General features: G+C 38.7%; 1 protein-coding gene across 1 annotated transcript in view; it reads right to left on the bottom strand.

Annotated features, from left to right (window-relative positions):
- Slc2a13 (solute carrier family 2 member 13) overlaps window positions 1-21,189 on the bottom strand; it is a 293,453-nt gene that overhangs the window by 133,219 nt on the left and 139,045 nt on the right. Inside the window, exon 4 of the mRNA XM_041672334.1 lies at window positions 4,384-4,492. Coding sequence (XP_041528268.1) covers window positions 4,384-4,492 — 109 coding nt within the window. The remainder of the gene's footprint in view (window positions 1-4,383; window positions 4,493-21,189) is intronic.

Genomic DNA, 21,189 nt, shown 5'->3' with positions numbered 1-21,189 from the left:
CGGCAGATTAGAATAAATATGGATTAAACTCGGATATGAGGTACTGGATGGGCCTTCATAGGGTCAATAAAGGCAAGAAAAATGAAAGTAACATTGGTAGAAGGGAATACCGGAATCATTGGCAATGAGGTTCCAGTCTGAAAGCGGTGAAATTGTGACAGATTAATGTCAAGTTCACCAAGGACGCGGTTGCAATGCACTAGGACTCTCGATCCTAATGTCTGTTTGAGTTCATTTAAAAACTGTGTGGGGCTTACCTGGGTGGGAGGGCACATGTATGCCAAGGTACATATTGTGAATAGCCAACATGGTAGAAGTGATTTTCTCCTTCTGCTTGTACACAGGTTCCTGACCTCCAACCCTGTTACTAAGTTTGCATAGCAAATGCCTCTACTTGTCAGGCCCACTAATCTTTATTACTGAAAATTATTTTAACCTTTACACTCTTCTCAAATTATTACTAACTACTTAACTATATTAGGCAACTTTAAAAGATAATACCATTAGTCTCAAATAGAAACAGTTTGATTAAATTTTACTGTACATAATCATTAGTTCCACTGATTAACTTTAGTAAGTAGCTGGAAGGAAAACTTCTATGATTTGGATTTCCAAGATGTGTATCTCAGAAAACATGGCTGTATTCTTTACCTAGGAGATGACTCTATGGAGACGTGGTGGAATCTTTATATTAACTGTGAGTGTGTTTGATTTGTGTTTCCATTGGCCTATAGAGCCATACATGCCAAAGCAGTTGTTTTTGTCTACTTAAAATTTTTTCATACAATGTATTTTGAGCATGTTTTCCCACCTCATTCTCTCAACCTCCCTCCCCACCAAATTTTATGAACTCTCTCTCTTCTCTCTCTCTCTCTCTCTCTCTCTCTCTCTCTCTCTCTCTCACACACACACACACACACACACACACACACACACACACAAAAACATAAAATGAAAAACCAAAATACCAAGTCAAAAAAATGAAACAAAACACACACACACACACACACACACACACAAAACAAAACAAAAAAACCCATATGAAGTCCCTCAACACTTAAGGATCTATATGTTAGAGGACACAGGAATATTGAGGACACAGGAAGATTGTAAGAGCCCAGGGTGATGGACAACTCCAAGGAAACTGTCTTCCAGACACAATAGGACAGATAGACATATGAACTTACAGATACTGTGGCAGGATGCATAGGTCTAAAACAGTTCTTAATAATGAATGAATCACACTAAAGGGTCTGCATCTTTAGTCCACTTATCCCACAACACATACATGGTTAAAGTGGTAAATAGGGACCTTTTTGTCTTCCCTGCATTTCCAAACAATCTCTTCTCCTTCATATACTGATCCTAATAAGCTCATTTATTAATGACCTTATACTTCATGATAATTCTCAGCCCTGAAAGATAGGAATAAGCTCTTTCCCATAATGCCTGGCAGTGTGACACAGCTCTGCTTGGCTATGTTCACAGTTCTGATGTTTCTCTACCCAGTTTACAATTGTGAATTCTCTATTATTCTTACACACAATTCAAATATTCTTCCTCTTGTCGTTAGTTCTTGTTACTTTTTTTCTTTTCTCTGTTGTTTGCTTTTATTTCTTGCTCTAAAATATGTAGATTCAGACAGTCTGCCAGCCTTCCCATCCCAGCTACTTTCCCCACCTTGAATTTTTTTCTCAGTTGACCTAATACTCATCCACTTTCCTTCCATTCTCATTCTCTGAATAATGTGAACTTTGCATAGAGGGTCTAACCAGCAGTACCAGAGAAGGCTCAGCAGTTAAGAAAGAGGACTGGCTGGTCTTCTGAGGACTCAGATTTTATTCCCATCACCCATATGGTAGCTAAACACACTTGTAAAAGTAGTTTCAGGGTATTTAACACACTCTTCTGGCCTCTGTGGGTATCATAATTGTAAGTGGTATATAGACATACATACAGGCAAACACCTATATACATAAAATACAAAATAGAAATTAAAAATGAATACATCATAGGATGCATAGAAAATCTTGAGATACATGGGAAAACTGAAATAATTTCTTAGATTGCCCCTGACATTGTGGTGGAATAAAGCTAGGAATGAACAAGAAACACATAGACTATGTACAAATTTGGAGAGTGAAAAATACTAGTGAACCATGGATCAGAGAAATTAAAAAATACTGAAAAATGCCTAACATTGGGTAAAAATTAAAATGATATTCCAAACCTTACAGGGTAAAATAAGAGTAGCAACAAGATGGAAGTTCATAGTTATATATTTCAAAAGTCAGAGCTCTTAAATAAATTTCTTAACAATATACCTTCTGAACTTAGGAAAACAAGAAAAAACTCAAACCCAAATTAGACTATGGAAAGAAATAATCAACATTAGGGCAGAAATTAATGAACTGGAAAAAATAAACACAGTATAGGAATCAATGAGGGAAAGACTTGAAAAGATAAACAAGGTTACTAATACTTAGTCAAATGATCAAAGGAAGCAGAAAGCGAAAATTCACAAAGTAAGGACTCTATAGGGAGGCATTACAACAGACCCAACAACACTCAGAAAACCATTAGTATATATTTTAAAAGCTTATGTTTCATTAAATTGGAAAATTGCAAAGAAAGAGTTTCTAGATGCACTGAAATTAAATTAACACAACACAAACAATTTAAGCAGACTTAAAAGTAACAGGACTGAAGAATATAAGTCCCCCAACTAAAAAATGTTCCCTGTTAAATTCAACCACATCTATAAAGAAGAATTGACAACAATGTTACAAAAGCTATTTTTTTTTCTATAAAATAAAAGGGAGAAGAACAGTACTAAACCCCTTCTACAATGCCAAAATTACTCTAGTACCAAATTCAGAATGAGGCACAACAGAAAAAAAAGAAAATCACATAACAAATACCCTGATTAATGTTGATGCAAAGATGACCAATATCATACTTAGAAAAAGCACACAAGAACACATCAAAACTTCACCACAATCAAGTCAGCTTCATTCCAGAGATTTATGGATGGTTCAGTGTATTCAAGTAAATGAATGACACATTACACAAATAGACCCAAGGACAGAACACAAGTGATTATTTCTCTGTAAACTACTAGAGGAAAATGTATAGAAATACTTGAGGATATCTGCATAGGCAAGCATTTGGGAAGGGCACCAGTTGCTCAAAAAGTAATAGACAAATGTGACTCAGTGATGTCAAAAACTTACATATAGCAAAGGAAATTGACTTAGGTGCAGAGAGAACATACAGAATTAGACAGAAACTTTGTGAGTTGCATATCTGTCTAACTCGTGCTAGCATAGACAATGAACAAAAAATTTAAAAAACAATGAACAATCACATCATTAAATGGGAGACTGAAATGAACAGAAAGTCTCAAAAGGTTTATGACAAATGGCCAGTATACATGAAAAGAAGCTAACTTCACTAGCCATGGAAATACATTTCTTGACATTATAACTGGAATGGCAGCCATCAAGAAAACAAAATGGCTCTTAAGGATGAGGACAACAAAACCCTTGTGCATTACTGGGAGAAATGTACGCTAGTCCAGTCACCATAAACTTCAGCAGAGAGGATTCTCTGAAACCTAAAATGTGACCCAACTTCACCACTCCCCAAAACTCTAAGTCAATACATCACAAAGATACGTTATATCAATGTTTAAGGCATTGCACTGTGTACAATAGCTAAGCTTTGGAACTATCCCAGATGTCCATCAACAGAGGAATGGATAAAGAAAATATCATTTATATATACAGTGGAATTTGTTTAGCCATAAGAATAATGAGATTATAATGCTTGCAAGAAAATGGATACAATAAGAGATTATCATATTAAGTGAATTAAGTGAGTCTCAGAAAGACAAATATAACATTATTTTCCCATTTGAGAGTCCTAAATTGTATATAAAATTGTACTTAAAATCGAATCTATGGAGATTATATGAATGTAGGCACAAACTTGTCTAAGAAACAAGGGGGATATGAGGGACCATGGTCAAGAAAGGAATGTGGTGGCTATGGAGAAAGAATGTGCTCCAAAACCATTACAGGACTGCATGAAAATGCTCTGTGGGACTCTGTACAATAAACGAAGTTCAAAAAGATGTCAGCTTAGATTATACAAAAGAATCAGTGGCATAATTACAACATATAAAACATATACTAACAATAATATACCAAACACAAAACTACCTCATGGTTTGGAGTGCTGAGTTTTTAACAATCATAAGACATGCCCAGAGGACATTCCTCTGCATTCAAAAGTGACAAACCATGGAGCACTCTCTCCTGGCTTCCCTGTGAAGCACACCCTGCACACACTTTTCAAGAACAAGCTGACAAGGATACGTACATGATGGTGTTGATGCCCGAGAGCTGCTGGAACATCTGTAAACCACATCCCACAACTAATGCCCGGCGAGTAGGGGCGTAACTCAGCATTCTGCAGATTACAGGTCCAGCTGTTTTCACAAAGAAAGAGAGAAAGACCCGGCCATTACTTTTAGATCTCATCACAAATCTCTGTGAAATTAACACCATTGGGCATTTTGAAATACAACTTTTACGGAAATCTGAAAACAATGTCTTGCTTCTAAAACCAACAGTATTTTTTAATCATAATTTGGAAAAGCCACATCAGAGAATTCTGATGACCGCATATCTGTCATGGGTAATATTTAGACTCATAGAACCGAATCTGCCACACATTATTCATCCTTGAATTCTTTCTAGTTACAATGATTAATTATGCATTTTGTTTTTCGACTTTCTTGGCAATTAAAAAGGACTTAAAATGCATCCATATGGGACCATTTACAAGATAACTGGCAAAAACAACCACCAGAAAAAGCATTTATTGCAAACAAATAGGAACAAAATTTATCCCGCTCTATTCTAGTGACCTCAAGGAATTTAGGCTTGATATCAATTCTGGTTATGGCTACACTGAGAATTATCAAAAGAGAATAAAAGAAAAATAACATCTGTTGTGCATAAATATATGTATGGATGGAAATGTTTAAAAACTGAGTTTCCCTCAAGAGGCATTCATTGATAATTCAGAAATATAAAGCAGAGGCTACTGAGATGCCCTACCTGGTAAAGGCACTTGTCACTAAATCTGATGACCTAAGCTCCACCTTTGGGATCCACATGATAAAAGGAAAGAAATAATGCCTGCAAGTTGCTCTCTGACCTCTAGAGGCACACTATGCCATGCACAAATAGACACATGTGTGTGCACACACAAACACATACAGACATGTACACACACACTCACAGATAAATGTAATAAAATATGAATGGGATTTCTATCATCTTAGATCAGTTCTGCAAAGCCGTGGTATCAAAATCACTGAGGCCTCTCATAAGGTAACTGGCCTGGGTCATGGCATATAGCTTTACTCTCTAAAAGGTTTGCCACAGAGTGCCCTGGAAACACTAACAAGTGTTGTGTATGGTATCCATGCTGGGCTAGGACATCTCTGCTGTGAGAGAAAATGGCTTGTCGTTCCCAAGATGCCAACCATTTAATTAAGGCACATTCCCCGAAGGTCATGCTTCATCACCAGACCCCAAATAAGCCAAGGGAACTAAATCCATGTAAATCTCACTATTTCAGGAATATTCTGAGAGTCACATATTTAGATTGCAGAAATGATAAAGAATATATGCAATGTCTCAATAATAAATGATAATATGAGATGCCGAGCCAGAGTATTAATTAGAACTAAACGCTATGGGGCTAAGACTATTCTGACTCATCAAGAGTATGATTAAAACCACAAAACTTGACCTACTGCAAACATTTCTGTTTCTGTGTCAAGACATGACAAACCATCCTAGAGGAGCATGCAGTATAGTCACTAAGAGCTCAATAAAAGGGTAACTTATTTAAAAAGTAGACTGAGCGTATGCCACACATAAAAATGACTTCGATTCACTCAGGAAGCAGGACAATCAGCTGTATCAGAGGCGCTTTGTGAGACAAGGAAAGGTCAGGTATCAGGATGTGACAATGTTGCAAGATGCATCAATCACTCTCTGGAAGGAAGGTGCACTTCTGAGCAAACATAAATATCTGTAAGTGAACTTCACAAAGAAGGGATGCACACAAGACTCTATAAACACTGACCTTTCCCCTACAGCCTAAACATTTGTGTAAAATATCTTTTGCACTGTGTATTAGGAGTAAATTCTAAATGGTAACCAACTCAAAGTCTACTTATCTTGGTTTCCATAGGTCAAAGACTATCTTTTCCTTGTTCAAGAAGTCTATAACAGTATTCAAAATGCTGTAACTACTTCCCCTATTCCATTGTATCATGAACTGATGGCCAGGTAAGGTCATAGGGAGAAAATTATAACAATTAGGACCAAAGTTTGCCATTCCTTAATATGAGGGGATGGGCTAGCATGTGTTGTGGAATATTACTTTAACTATATAATTATGGGTTACATTTGTTTATGCTGAATTAGTTTAATGATGTAAAGATGTGTTGCTTTGCCTGCCTAAGGCACCTGATTAGTCTAATAAAAAGCAGAATGGACTATAGCCAGCAGCAGAGTATAGGCAGGGCTGACAGGCAGGGAGAATAACTCGGAAGAGGAAGCTAGGTTCAGAAGAAGAGAATGAGAGGCGAGAACAGGGAGAAAAGGAAGGACTCGCCCAGGGCCAGGCAGCCAACAGTCAGCCACTGGCAGAGCAGGACATACAGAATGAAAGAAATGTAAAATGCCCCGAGGCAAAACACAGATGAAGAGAAAACAGGTTAATTTAAGTTATAAGAGCTAGTGGGACAAGAATAAGATAAAGTCAAGCATTAATGATTTGGGAGCTGCTACAAGTATGTATTTCTTTTCTAGGTCTTTAAAAAAAATCTAAATTTTCTAATTTTTTCTTGTATTCTCTAAATAATAAGCAATGCTAATTCCTTTATTCTACTAGATATTTTTCATTAATGTTTTGATCAGAGCAGTTACACATATGATCATGTGTAAGCAAGTTTAATAATTTCCTTTTGTTAAAGCCATAAACCTAGTTTTTTCAGGGAAACAGAATGGGCTGGATAAATCAAAACTATCATTAACCTTTATATCAAGAAGGTAAGAGGTAGCAGAATAAAAAACAAGCAAAAAAACCCTTAAGTGTACTTATTGTCTGTTTCTCAGTAAAATTCAGAATGCCAAGTCCTATTTCACTGTATGATTATTTTGCTTTTATAATTAAATACAATTTGTATATTCAAGAAGTTCACGTTTGTTTCAGACATTTGTGTCTTGAAATGCAGAGATCCCCACACAAACGCTAAAGCTCATGACCAGCTAATTTTAAACAAATTGGCAGTCACGAAGAGGCTGGGGAATCAGTGTGCTTTGCTCTGTTCCTCCGTTTCAAACATCTCAGACTACGTGCTGCATAACTTGTCTGATGTAACAGGTTTAACATGGGCTCAACAGCATCGAGAAAAGAGACAGTCGACCAGCCTTTCCTAAGGGTGGGTGCACTGGTGGGATCTCAGCCTGCCGACTACTTGAGAACACAAAAACCCCAGTTGTATCGCATAAACCCTCAGCTTTTGACTGGCATTAGCAGCTGAGATGGAATAAGGGTTCATCAGCTTTACTTCTCCACATGAAAGCACTAAAGAGCCAGGCAAAATCCAGAAGAAAGAGGTTTCCATGCAACATCCTACAACAAGGATCAACAATGTATAGTATCTGGCAAAAGATAAAAATCATAAGTTTCAGAAGACAGGTAATTTCAGTGTCTGATGAAAATCAATTCATCAGGAGAACATACCAAACCTAAGTAGTATCAAACTGTATGAAATAATGGCCGACACATCTACGAGAAAAACACAATAACTCAGTTACTCTCCAGTTTAGAAACAGGCAAGAAATCAGTGGGAAGCAGAAGACATCAGGAATTCTATCAACAAACTGTTTGCTATGGAGGGTCATTTTGGGAAATGGGAATTTTGTTTAAAAATTATTTTAATTTTTATTTATGTGTATGTGTGTCTGCCTGTGCGGGTGTATACTGTGTATGGGGTTGTATACCATGTGTGGCGGAGTATACCATGTGCGTGGATGTATACCATGTGTGGGGGTGCATTCCATGTGTGGGTGTATATACCATGTGTGTGGGTGCATGCCATATGTGGGGTTGTATACCATGTGTGTGGGTGCCCAGAGTCAAGAATGTGAAATCCCCTTAATTGCAGATGGTTATGATCTGCCCAACTTGGGGGCTGTAGGTCCCAGGAAGCCATATATCCAGAAATGAGCTCAAACTGGATATAAGGAGGATTTTTAGCAGTTAGATAAAAGTCAGTATTCCTTAGGAAATGTGTCCACCAAAAGGCATTATTTCCCTTGCCTCTGGTATAAGGGACATACGGTTCTCTGTCTTTCTATTGATATATACCTGTGGCACTTATCAGCATACCAAAACTCACGCTGTCCTCCAGGCTTTCTCAGTCCCAATTCACAAATACTTGCTATGCATTTCAAAGTTCCCACAGTAGCCACCTGGCCCTTCTCATCTCAGATTCCCACTCTCTTTACCCACTGTGCACCCACGACCACTAGTCTTTATTTCTGCTGTCTACATCGTCCTCCCCACTCCCTCACAGATAGTCCTGGCCATGTTCAGGATGGTTTGTTTTGTTTTCATTTTGGGGCTTTTTTCCTCTCTGCTCTCTGGATGTTTCCAGATGTTTCTGGATATTTTCGCTCTCTTATGCACAATAAATCTTTCCCCCCTAATGGGGCAGACATATCAACAGTTTCTTTACAAAGCCCTTGTGCATATAGATGCAGCTCTCCAAATGCTGAATTTTGAATGAGAAAAGGGCTGTACACAGTCTTCAGTAAAAACAAAACAGCTATGCTTTAATGTCTTCAAACACATCTCCTAAACGACACTCAATTAATTTAAACGTACTCAACTTGGAAACTACCCAGAAAATGTTCTTTGACTATAATGCCTTTCAGAAATCAACCAAAAGGCCCCGAGAGTGGAAATTCTTGGATGATTTTACTAACCAAGGAACAATGTAAAGAATGTGAAAGTCTATGAACACATACCATGTAATGTTTGTGGAATGGAGCTAAAATCCTTAGCTACACTCTTAAGAAACAAACAAACAAACAACAAAAAAGACAAAGGAAACACAGGCTAAAAATAATAGCAAACTCCACAAAATAGCAAAGAGGAAGATAGTTGAACTGAACCAGTGAAACCAGAATCTGGTTTCTGGAAAAGATTAATAGATCTGGAAATTTCAAACCAGACTGTGGAGGCCAAATGAGGATCCCTTTGAAATGACCCTCATTCTGAGCTCTGCCCTCATGGCCAAAGAGTCCATGCAGGTTGGTTCAAGGTGAGATCATACTGGATTACCTGGTCTGTCTTCAGTGGAACCTAACAGGAAGTACAATGCTCAAGACAGGGAAAATAACACGGACTCAACTGGCTTAGACATAGACTATGAAACATTGGATGACATCAAAGTGGGCAAATCAAGGCTGCTTTCTAGAGCCTGTGGAGAGAGCCTAAGGATGCCTTCATTTCAGTTCAATCACACTGACTTTCAACTTGTTCCCAATAGCACTGGAGGACAACAAATGTACACTTTTACTTCTAAAAATAACTTTTGAATTGTATGTATGTATACATGTTTGTGTGTATGTATAGATATACATGCCATTGATGTGGGATTCCCCTATGTATACCATTGGTTAATAAAGAGGCTGCTTTAGGCCTCTAGCAGGGAAGAATAGAGCAAGGTGAGAATTCCAAGTAGAGATAGAGGAAAAAATTAGGCAGACGGACTCCATGTAGCCACTGCAGAAGGAGACAGGTGCTCAGGAACTTTATCAGTAAACCATGAGCCTCATGGTAAAATACAATATAATGGGAATGGGTTAATTTAAGGTATAAGAGCTAGTTAGAAATATGCTTAAGATATTGGTCAAACAGTATTACAATTAATATAGTTTCTGTGTAGTTATTTTGGGTCTGGGCAGCTGGAAAGGAAAGAGCAGCCTCTGCCAACATGCCATTGCATATATGAGGAGGTCAGGGGAACTGTTGGCAGGAGTTGGTTCCCTCTTTCTGTCATGTGGTTTTGGAGACTGAACTCAAGTTGTCAAACTCAAGCTGGGTGTCAGGCCTTTACCCAGTGAGCCATCTCATGAGCTCAAAATGTCAACTTTTGTCGTCTGCATATAACAGACTTTCCTACTTACTCCACAGTGTGAACCCTGTTCTATTAGAATTTGTTTACTCTCTTGCAAGGAAGGTTTCTACCCACCCCAAAAATGCCATGGGCAAAATGTTTCCTCCCCTTTCCTAAGTAATGAAGTTTTGTGAGCTCAAGGGCATTATGCAAACAGCTCCCATATTGCCTTGGGATCTTCTGTATCCTGTATATTGACTGATAGTGATAAATATTCTGTTTTTCATTGTTTCTCTGTTCGTATTTTGAACACTGATATGCCTTGGAATAAAAGCGCTCACTCAGGAAAAGCATTATCTAGAGGGCCCTGGTCCTGAATCTCCGGCTTGACTTCAATTTCTTGACACCAGTTACTGGAGGGTTGTGAGAGACTTTTTCAGTTACTGTCTTTGGGGAATTTGTTACAGAAGCCATTGGAGACTAATACACAGAAAAAAATGAGAGAAGACACAAATGACCAGTGTCAGGAATAAAAGAACTAAATTCAAAATAATAACAGAATAAGACAGTTATATATGATATATTATTCATTTTATATTCTTATACATATAAATTATACTATTATATAATATGCATCACAATATGTAATAAAATTATTAAAATTTTATTATAATGAATAAATTATTAGGAATAATTTTATCCCATCAAATATATCATCTTAAAGCAATAGGCACATACTACAAAATATAAAACCTTTAAAGTTCAGAGAGGGTTTGAGTAGTCGGACCTAAAAGTTATAAGAAATAATTTATTAAAACTTTTGGAGGGCTAGAAGTTGGTTCAGTGGTTAAGAACATTTGCTGTTCTTCTACAGAACTGAGTATAGTTCCCATAATCATGCCAAGCATATCTATGGGATCCAACATCCTATTCTGGCTTCTATAGGCTATCACACACATGGCATATACTCACATAGACATAGAAGCACACACAGAGACACATAATATACACATAGACATAAAAATTCATGCAAACACACAATACACATACACACATAATCACATGAATATACACATATGAACACACACACACATATATATACATATACACATTTATACTTGCACACATACACACACACACACACACACACACACACACACAGCCTTACTCTTAGTCCAAAGACTTGTGTCACTTATTGGGAAAGGTTGTCAAAAAACATCACAGAAAGGATTTAGGAGCTAAAGGAATTTCAATCTCTTGATTGTTCAGCTAGTTTGATGGTATTTTACATATGCTGAAACTTGCCAATTTACTTGCTTTAAATGTGTTTTACTTATTGTATATAATTTATACTTCAATAGAGTTGGTGAAAACTTCACCAACAGAAAAGATTTGGGGTACAAGGAAGACCAACACAGTGCTATGGATGGTGACATTCCAAGGCTACAATCCCCTTAACCGGCAGCAAGGATACTGCCCCAGCAGCACTGACCAGCCCATGCAGGGATACAGAGGAAGAATCCCTTTGAGATGCATGGCCCTTACATCTCCAATATTTTTGCCCACCACTGCATTCCTCCCTGTTTATTCTATTTACTTGAAGACTTTGTCGCATACTAAAGAAAAGAGAAAATGGACATTTTATGGCTAACACATTACAAGAACTGAGGTGCAGAAGGTTCCCCACCACAGACACTTTTCAGACTAAATTCTTTGTTGTAATGTAGGTGCTTCTGTGGGGAAAGCATAGTTGGGTTGAGAGCAAGAAAATCATCATTCACTTGAACCATTAGTTTTCTCATCATCAATTTAGGAGCCTGTGATTCGGCTTCAATCATATTCAGTGCGTTCCCCCAACAGCACAGTCAGCTCAGAATGGCAACTTGGCAAAGCCATTCTCATTCTGTCAGCTGTTGTCAAAAAAGGAGGACCAGGCCCTGCAATAAGCATTTCATGGTCTTTCCTCCATTCCCCTTGGGAGTCCAGAATGGTATCCTGACATGTAGGTATCCATCAGCACATTGCAGAGGCCAGAAGAATTAGTTATGATTATTAAGCACCAGGGATATTAAATACGACAGCATCCTGGCAGCCTCACGTCTGTGTCTTTTCATGCCTGCTCAGTCGTCACATTATCATCAGAAGCATCCTACTTGGAAAGGCTGCCCAGGTGCAGTGACAGACATGATGGAAGCTGAGTACAAAGTGGGCAAGCAGTCAAGAGACCAACGTCACGCAGCCTTTCCCTGACCTTACCCTGACTTTATTTGGTACCTGCTCAGGAGACAGATTTTTGAAAGAAGCTCCTAATTTCTTGAATAGTCATGTCTGTTTTGGCAACACGTTTGAGACTTTACCCAACCCAGACCATGGCCCAGAAGCATAACTCAAACAATTGTGATTGTGATCTATCAAAACAAATGTTACTAGGTTCCCCTGACCTACATCTGCCAACGATGTTGTTTTTTTTTGTTGTTGTTTATTTTGTTTGTTTGTTTTTTGTCTCTATAACTGCTGTACACCTGAGCTTCAATGCCAAGCATTCTCTTCGGAAAGAGCCTAATCTCAGTTGCTAGCTAATAAAGGACTCTAATTTGGGCTTATAAAGTATGGCCATCTATATCTTCCTTGCCTGGATTATAATAGTAGTTCTCCCAAGTTCACAACAAACATTAAGTAAAGCTAGAATGTATGCTAATTGTTCATGCCATTGTTACAGGATATTTTAAAAGATATACTTGCATCAACTTATGTTCTGGGTAGTGAAAATGAACAATGTGTAAGCATCCTGAATAAGAACTCTGTAAGATCAGAGAACTTTCAAGCTAACTACACTCTGTGCCCATGTCAACATGTAAGGCTGTCTTCCCCATCCTGTTAGCCCCCTCTGTTCTGAGAGACAGCCTTAACCATTTCATCCCTACATTCAGAGAATTGAACTTTTCCCAAGAAGAAAATAGGAAAATGAGACACTATGGCCTCATGACAAATTCTTATGTTTCTGAGCAGGCCCTCATTACTGTCAGGGGACTCTTTGTTTTTCCTCTAATGGGATGTCCCATGATATATTCACAACATCTAACTTAAATACTACCTTGAGCATCCTATTGTTCCCTTCTACCTTCCCTTGTATGTTTGCCACATGTGGAGAGCCTACCTCTATGAAGCTCAGATGACCTTGCTCAATCCCCTTGTGATCGTAGCAATAGGAAAGGAATCATACTTAGAAATCAAAGAAGGCTAGAAACCAATTATGAGTGAGTACATCCCATGTTCATCTTTTTGGGTCTGGGATACCTCACTCAGGATACTGTTTTCTATTTCCATCCATTTGCATGCAAAATTCGCGAAGTCATTGTTTTTTACCGCTGAGTAGTACTCTAATATGTATATATTCCACACTTTCTTCATCCATTCTTCCATTGAAGGACATCTAGGTTGTTTCCAGGTTCTGGCTATTACAAATAATGCTGCTATGAACATAGTTGAACAAATGCTTTTGTCATATGATAGGGCATTTCTTGGGTATATTCCCAAGAGTGGTATTACTGGATCTTGGGGTAGGTTGATCCTGAATTTCCTGAGAAATCGCCACACTGATTTCCAAAGTGGCTGCACAAGTTTGCATTCCCACCAGCAATAGATGAGGGTGCCCCTTCCTTCACAACCTCTCCAGCAAAGGCTATCATTGGTGTTTTTGATTTTAGCCATTCTGACAGGTGTAAGATGGTATCTCAAAGTTGTTTTAATTTGCATTTCCCTGATCACCAAGGAGGATGAGCATGACCTTAAGTGTCTTTTGGCCATTTGAATTTCTTCTGTTGAGAATTCTCTGTTCAGTTCAGTGCTCCATTTTTTAATTGGGTTAATTAGCATTTTAAAGTCTAGTTTCTTGAGTTCTTTATATATTTTGGAGATCAGACCAATTGGTTTCTAGCCATAAATAAAGGATATTGAACATATAATTTGTGATCCCAGAGAAGCTAAATAAGAAGCTGAACCCAAAGAAAAACATATAGTCATCCGCCTGGATATGGGAAGTAGACAAGATTGCAGGGCAAAACCTGGGAACTTGGGGGTGAGGTGGCATGGGGCTAAGGGGAAACGGGGTGAAAAACGTGAGAAGGGGAGAATGGGGGAAGCTTGGGGGAATGGGATGGTTGGGATAAAGGAAGGGTGGACATGGGAGCAGAAAAATATATATCCTAATTAAGTGAGCCATTTTAGGGTTGGCACGAGACTTGACTCTAGAGGGGCTCGCAGGTGTCCAGGGAGATGTCCCCAGCTAGTACCTTGAGCAACTGAGGAGAGGGAACCTGAAATGACCCTATCCTATAGCCATACTGATGAATATCTTGCATATCACCTTAGAACCTTCATCTGGGGATGGACCGAGATAGAGACAGAGACCCAAATTGGAGCACCGGACTGAGCTCTTAAGATCCAAATGAGGAGCAGAAGGAGGGAGAACATGAGCAAGGAAGTCAGGACCACGAGGGGTGCACCCACCCACTGTGACAGTGGAACTGATCTATTGGGAGCTCACCAAGGCCAGCGGGACTGGGACTGAATAAGCTTGGGATGAAACCGGACTTTCTGACCTTGGCGGACAATGAAGGCTGATGAGAAGCCAAGGACAATGGCACTAGGTTTCGATCCTAATACATGAACTGGCTTTGTGGGAACCTAGCCTGTTTGGATGCTCACCTTCCTGGTCCTGGATAGAAGTGGGAGGACCTTGGACTTCCCGCAGGGCAAGGAATCTGGACTGCTCTTCATTCTCGAGAGGGAGGGGGAATGGAGTGGGGGGGAGGGGAAGAGGGGTAGGAGAGTGTGGGGAGGGAGTGATGTGTGCAAGGAGGGGGAGGGAAATGGGAAACGGGGGGGAGGCAGAATTTTTTTTTTTTTGCCACAACAAAAAATAAAATAAAATAAAATAAAGTTATGCTCCGATTGCCCTGGACATGCAGTGGCAGATGTGCACCCCGATATATATATATATCATTGAATAAATAAATAAATTAAATTAAAAAAAAGAAATCAAAGGTCTGTCACAATGGCACAAGTGACCTAGGAGTTTCATGGATAGTATACTGAGATTAAGGCAAAGGTCCTACCAATCATGTACACAAGTCATCATTTCTTTTGTCAACCTTGTTCTTGTCCTTCATTACCCAAGTGTCAGTAACTCAAGAACTATCGCTTTTGAGCATCATTCTCTATTCCTACTTCTAAAACTTTAATAGTCAAGTTTTAATTAGATTTAATTTCTAACCCTCTGTAAAATAGTTACCCTTGTTCTTTACCTGTGTCTTCTATGTGTCTCTCTTTTCTATTGCTGGATCAGATATTCATCCATCTCGACCAAGAGACTGCACACATGGTCTAAAGTGTGAGTGTAGCTTAGTGCTTAAAGAACAGCTCAACCACAACCTCCCATCTCTACTATAGTGAAAGATTCCCATGAGAAGGATCAGAAACAGTAATGTTCCTAGCAACATTATATATTCAGTCACAGGCTTCTCACACAGTTTCTCGATCTGTTACCTTCTCCAGGCTCAGCCTGGCACTGCCACACTGTTGGCATAGCATCTGCTCTTGAGTCAATCGACTCTAACCTACTGAGCTTTCTGGATAACATGTCCACTACAATGTTTCATAAGGGGCACAGTGCCCACCCAACCTAGCTTTTCAATCCATTTTTACATCACTGCCCTCTATCAGGGCAACTGTTGTGCAATCTGTGTTACCAAATCAAACCACATTTTTATAACCTCACCTTAAAAATGTTTATTCTGCCTGGGACTCTATCCCGATTCCAGATGGCTGGTCATTTCTGTTTCTTTGCTCCTTGATAACTTCGTTTGTAGGTTCTGTTCCTTATCCCTCGTCCATATTGGATTTTATTGGGTATTCGGTTCAGATTTTGTCCTTGTTTCATCATTTTACTCTTCCCTGCACTTAGTGCAGGATCAGGCCAGGTATATAGACAATGGTCAATAACTATTTGCTCACTGCCTAGGAAGAAGCAAGGAAGGGAGAGGAAAACTGCTCCAGGGAGTTAGTACCACTGAGAACCTGTGGATGGAGAGATCCGAGTGCATCCCAAGCTGCCAGATGATGCTGTGATCAATTTCAGGCTCCGCTGTCTTGAGCACACCCGTGCTGTTCTTCTCTTCCACAGGAGCAGATGATATTTGTCATTACAAGCTGTTACCTGGCACATTTTCTATTTGGAATAATAGACCGCTGCTATTGATAAATCCAACCCATGTGGTGCCATTCCTTCACAGTCTGGCATTGATGCCAATACATTTTGAAATCCTGCAAAGCCATTGATTTGCCAAGGTACTGTAATGGGTCCGCTGTCTATAAGTGCATGCTTACAGGCAGATCACTATAAATTAGGGCCCCAAAGCAATCTCTGTGTTAATCTACACATTATTAGTCGAGGTTGCTAAAGTAAATACTTTTTTCCCCACCTATAAGAACAGATAATGACAGGGCTTACTACTACTGAAATACCATTTTCCAGAATGCTTGTTTTATTATTACCAAGAATTCTTTCTATACTTTAAAATACTTTCTTAGTCAAGAGACCTAAACAAATGACAAGGCCACAAATTTATTCTCTACCCCAGTAATTTTTACATGTTAAACTTCAAATATTCTTTTTTTTATTTGTAGTGTTATTTATTTAATTATTCATTTGCCAGATAATGGGAGGAACCGGTAGAACTAAGGTCAAATTGAAATATACCATATGAAGTGTGATTTGAGAGCTGGAGACAGCTCCACAGACATGGACTGATTGTCACTGACTGTGCAACTGTCATCCCGTCATGGTTAGGCATATTAAATGGCATGACATTTTAGCAGGGCATGTCAACAGCAACATATGATTGGTATGTTATTGAAGAAAAAGGATGTATTGAGAAAGCCATTCTGGAGCAAAGAGATCATCATTATTTTTAATGAGTCATTTTAAAATTTTAAAATCTTAGCATTCTGCTAGTATTCTGACACTATTTTCCCAAACTATCATTCTTAGTAATAAAAGTTATTTTTAACCTGTCTAATTTTTTAAAAAAAATAATATTACATGTTAGGAAGTAAAACTATACTTGACAACAGCATACAACGCACAGTGTTGAACAGTGCATCTTTTACAGTCAGGGACAAGGAGGGCTGAATCTACTCAGGTGTTCAGTATCCGTGCGATAGGCACATCTTCTTGGAACTCCGTGTGCCTCCCAGGTGCTGGCTTCTAATTTCACCACCGGTAAAGGATGACATATACAGCACCCTCACTCAAACCCTGCAAGGACTAAACATCTTTAGTGAATTCACTGGCGAGGGTTAACCGGTGCAGTGGTCTACACATATAATCCTCAAATTCAGGAATCCAAGACAGGATAACCATGAGTTTGAGGACAACCTGGATTATACAGAAGACCCCATGCCAAAACTAGAACAAGATGAACAGCAATAGCAACAAAAATTCATGTTTCTCTTTTCTGTCAGCAAATAACCAACCTTCACTTTTAGAATTCCATAAAAATAAATCAAATAATTTCATGAGTATGAGTAACAAGCACAGTATAAGGCTGTGGGGATCAAGCCCTGCTCTTGAAATAAAATTAAAAAAATTAAGGGCCAGGGACATAGCTTATTGGTAGAGTAGTTGCCTAGCATGCATGATGCCATAGGTTTAGTTCCAAAACTGTTTAAAGCACAGGAAAATAAAAATAACATTTATTTACTTAACATATTTAATGTAATACCCCTACACAAAATTTTAATAGAGAATAAAATAAAAATAGATAAATCAATAAGATTTGTGATAGATTTTATAAAGAATCAGTTTATCTAGTTGCCTGAAGCACAGTTCAGACAGCGTTCATGTAAGAACCACTACATCCTCTGCCTTCTTAGCTGCCCTCCAAAATAATCAAGTATTCCTACATCTCTATACAAAGAAGATATTATGAAATAAGTATACTATGCTTCTATACACAACTGTTTTAGTTTTAAAAACTCCACATTTGCATTGGGATTTTATTTGGACATTTGAAGGATGTTTCCTTTTATTTAAGATTAAATCACTTAACAAATAAACACTACTGAGGATTTTAACTTGCAAATGCAACAACTGTGATCCCCCCATACTGAGATTTACATAAGATGGTTGCCATAAATAAAGCAATAAGATGAATCTTGTGGGGGGTGGAATGCATAAAAGAAATTTCAACTGTCCCACTTAATTTTAGATATAACAATGCCACAAAAGCATGAGGTGCCCCGAAATACAACATCTTAAAGAATGTTGTTTTCTGTCCACACAGTTCTCAGAAAAATCATTATTATTCTGAAAATACGCAGGAACAGATATAAAAATGAGCCAAATACATGAAACTCTAAATGTATCCTCCAATTCAAAAGCAGTCCTTTTCCTGCCCCAATTTTTTGTTCCAACTCTTCTGTTACCACCAACACAAAGAAGAACAGAAAGAAAAGAGCACAGGGGAGAAGGAGGGTGAAAGAGAGGCCATGGATTCAGGGGAAGAAGGACAGCACCGTGGTAGAGGCTTCCCTGCATGGGCGAGGCTCTGGGCTCAACTCCAGCCCTGCAAAACAGCAATAACCCAACATGGCCTCCCATTATGCTGCCATTTCCTCCCAAAGGAAACAGTCTATTGTGGAGGGAGCAGGGCAGCTCCTAAAACTCAGGAAATCAGTGAAAGATGCTAACACAACTTAGAAAGTGGCCTGGCTGGCCTGATGGCATCTGGTAGAGAAACTTGCTGCCAAATAGCCATCCTGGGTGACCTCAATTCAATCACTGGGCTCCACATAGTAGAAGCAGTGAACTGACTGAGATGCCTGCAAGTTTCCCTGTGATATCCACTTTATGCTTCAGTATGTGGATACCCTCACACATGCATTCACACTCAGGCACACAAACACACATGGAAAATAAATAAATAAATAAATAAATAAATAAAATAACTATAATAAATAACAAGCAACCTTATAAGGTGCAGGATGTTCCTGAAGGCTACAGGATTCACAAAGCTCCTCTAAGGTATCCAAGTCATGACTGCTACAGAGTACCAAACCTCCAATCCCCTCGGGTCCATGGATGTAGATTTTGTGAATCATCACTTATACCAGGGTGGGATTTTTGGTGATGCAGCTGTCTTGCCTCTGAGTTACCCATGATTCCATACATAAATTCTTTTACATACTCTTACAAATAACTCCAATACATTTACCACACTAAGATAGATTTGGGTGAAAGCATTACTTTGGTCTTACTGGTGCCCTAACTAAGATGAATAGACATTTCTTTCATGCCCTCCTCAGGAAAGTTCACACAACTACTTCTCAAAATATATCAGTGTTAACCATTTGACACAAAGTCAGAAATAAAGGTCGTCACTGAAAGGGATCACACTAAGCTCTCCATACTCTAGGAGGCAGTAGAGCATTATGTCACGGAAAACAAGAGTTGATTCTATTTATGGATTTGGGGGTATTCTCTTAGCTCTCACTTAAAAATCCCAACACTGGAAATAAAGAAGGTAATGATGCAGGAGAAGGATCTTGGAAGTCAATAAGAGAAAAGAGCTGTAGTGAAAACTCCAAGTAGCTGATAAACCAGCCTGCCCCATCTTGGGCTGGAAGCCATCTTCTTGCAAAGACAAAACCAGATTCATTGCTGTTTTTGATGGGGCTATGTCCCTCGTATAACCTTAACTACAAATGGTTCTTTACTACCTGAGTCAGGAAATTGTAACCATGTCTTTGCTTCAAAAGGTTATTATGACCACTTTTTTATTACTACCTTGAGGTGACCAACTTGCAACTGTGTGTTTGTTTCAGGGGTTTGTTACGAGCAACTTGTTATTCTTATGCTCTGCTTCTATAACCTAGCCTATGTGCCTGCCAAATCCCCTATTTCAAAAACCCCTACCCCTGAACTATAAAACCCCTTATCTTACTTTTATATTCAATACTGATCTCTTGATCAGGAAGATGCAACACATGTATCTGAATAAAAGAGATCGCTTAATTAATTGATTGCTTTAATCATTTTGGCCATGATGATTTGATTCAGTGGTCTTTCTCTTTGCTTCTGTGGGATTAACATAGGTCCTATCTATTACAGTAAAAACAGATCTAAGGATTAAAAGAAAAGCTGGGGATAAAATCATGAAGCAAATAACATCAGGAATGAGAAGCGGAGAAACTTGGAGTGGGTATTAGACAGCCAAGCAGACTAGACAAGAGGAAGGAAAAAGTTCTGGGCTAACAACAGCAGGTCACCTATTTCCCCAGAGTACACTGTTGTCCTTCTATATATTCTTTCTTCCAATACATCTGCCTCCTATATATTCCTTCTTCTAATACATCTGCCTTCTGTATATTCTTTCTTCTAATACATCTGCCTCCTTTCTTTCTTCTAACACATTTGCCTTTATATATTCTTTCTTCCAATACAACTGCCTCCTGTATATTCTTTCTTCTAATACATCTAATTGTACCAGGCTGAATTAGAAGTGAGGACAACTGCTAGCAAGGTACTTCCACCCAGGAGACCACCGGAGACTGCTCCATAGACAAGTACCTAAATATGATGTAACCATGAAACACTGTAGCACTTTCTTTGATGTCTTTATAGATGTAACTCATTGCCATGAGAAAACTAAAGCTGACCATGTATGTGTGAATACATAGAGCTTGGCATAGTAGCAATACTCAAGTTGATTTAGTTGATGACTAAATGCTAGCAGACAGTCAGGGTGAGTAGCTAACAAAAGGCAAAGAGGCTTCAGTCATCCCTAACTAGGCTGTCAGCACATGAACAGTGTACCACAATAAATAAAAACCCAGAGACAGATATTGGGGTTCAACATGAAGATCAGAAAAACAATAGCAGCCAAGCCACTAGAGAGCTCTTACCACCTTGA

The sequence above is a fragment of the Microtus oregoni genome, unplaced genomic scaffold (assembly GCF_018167655.1).
Source record: "Microtus oregoni isolate MIOR12 unplaced genomic scaffold, Mior012 000022F_ref0000154, whole genome shotgun sequence".
NCBI classification, from domain to species: domain Eukaryota; kingdom Metazoa; phylum Chordata; class Mammalia; order Rodentia; family Cricetidae; genus Microtus; species Microtus oregoni.
This window is presented reverse-complemented; position numbering and strand designations above follow the sequence as displayed.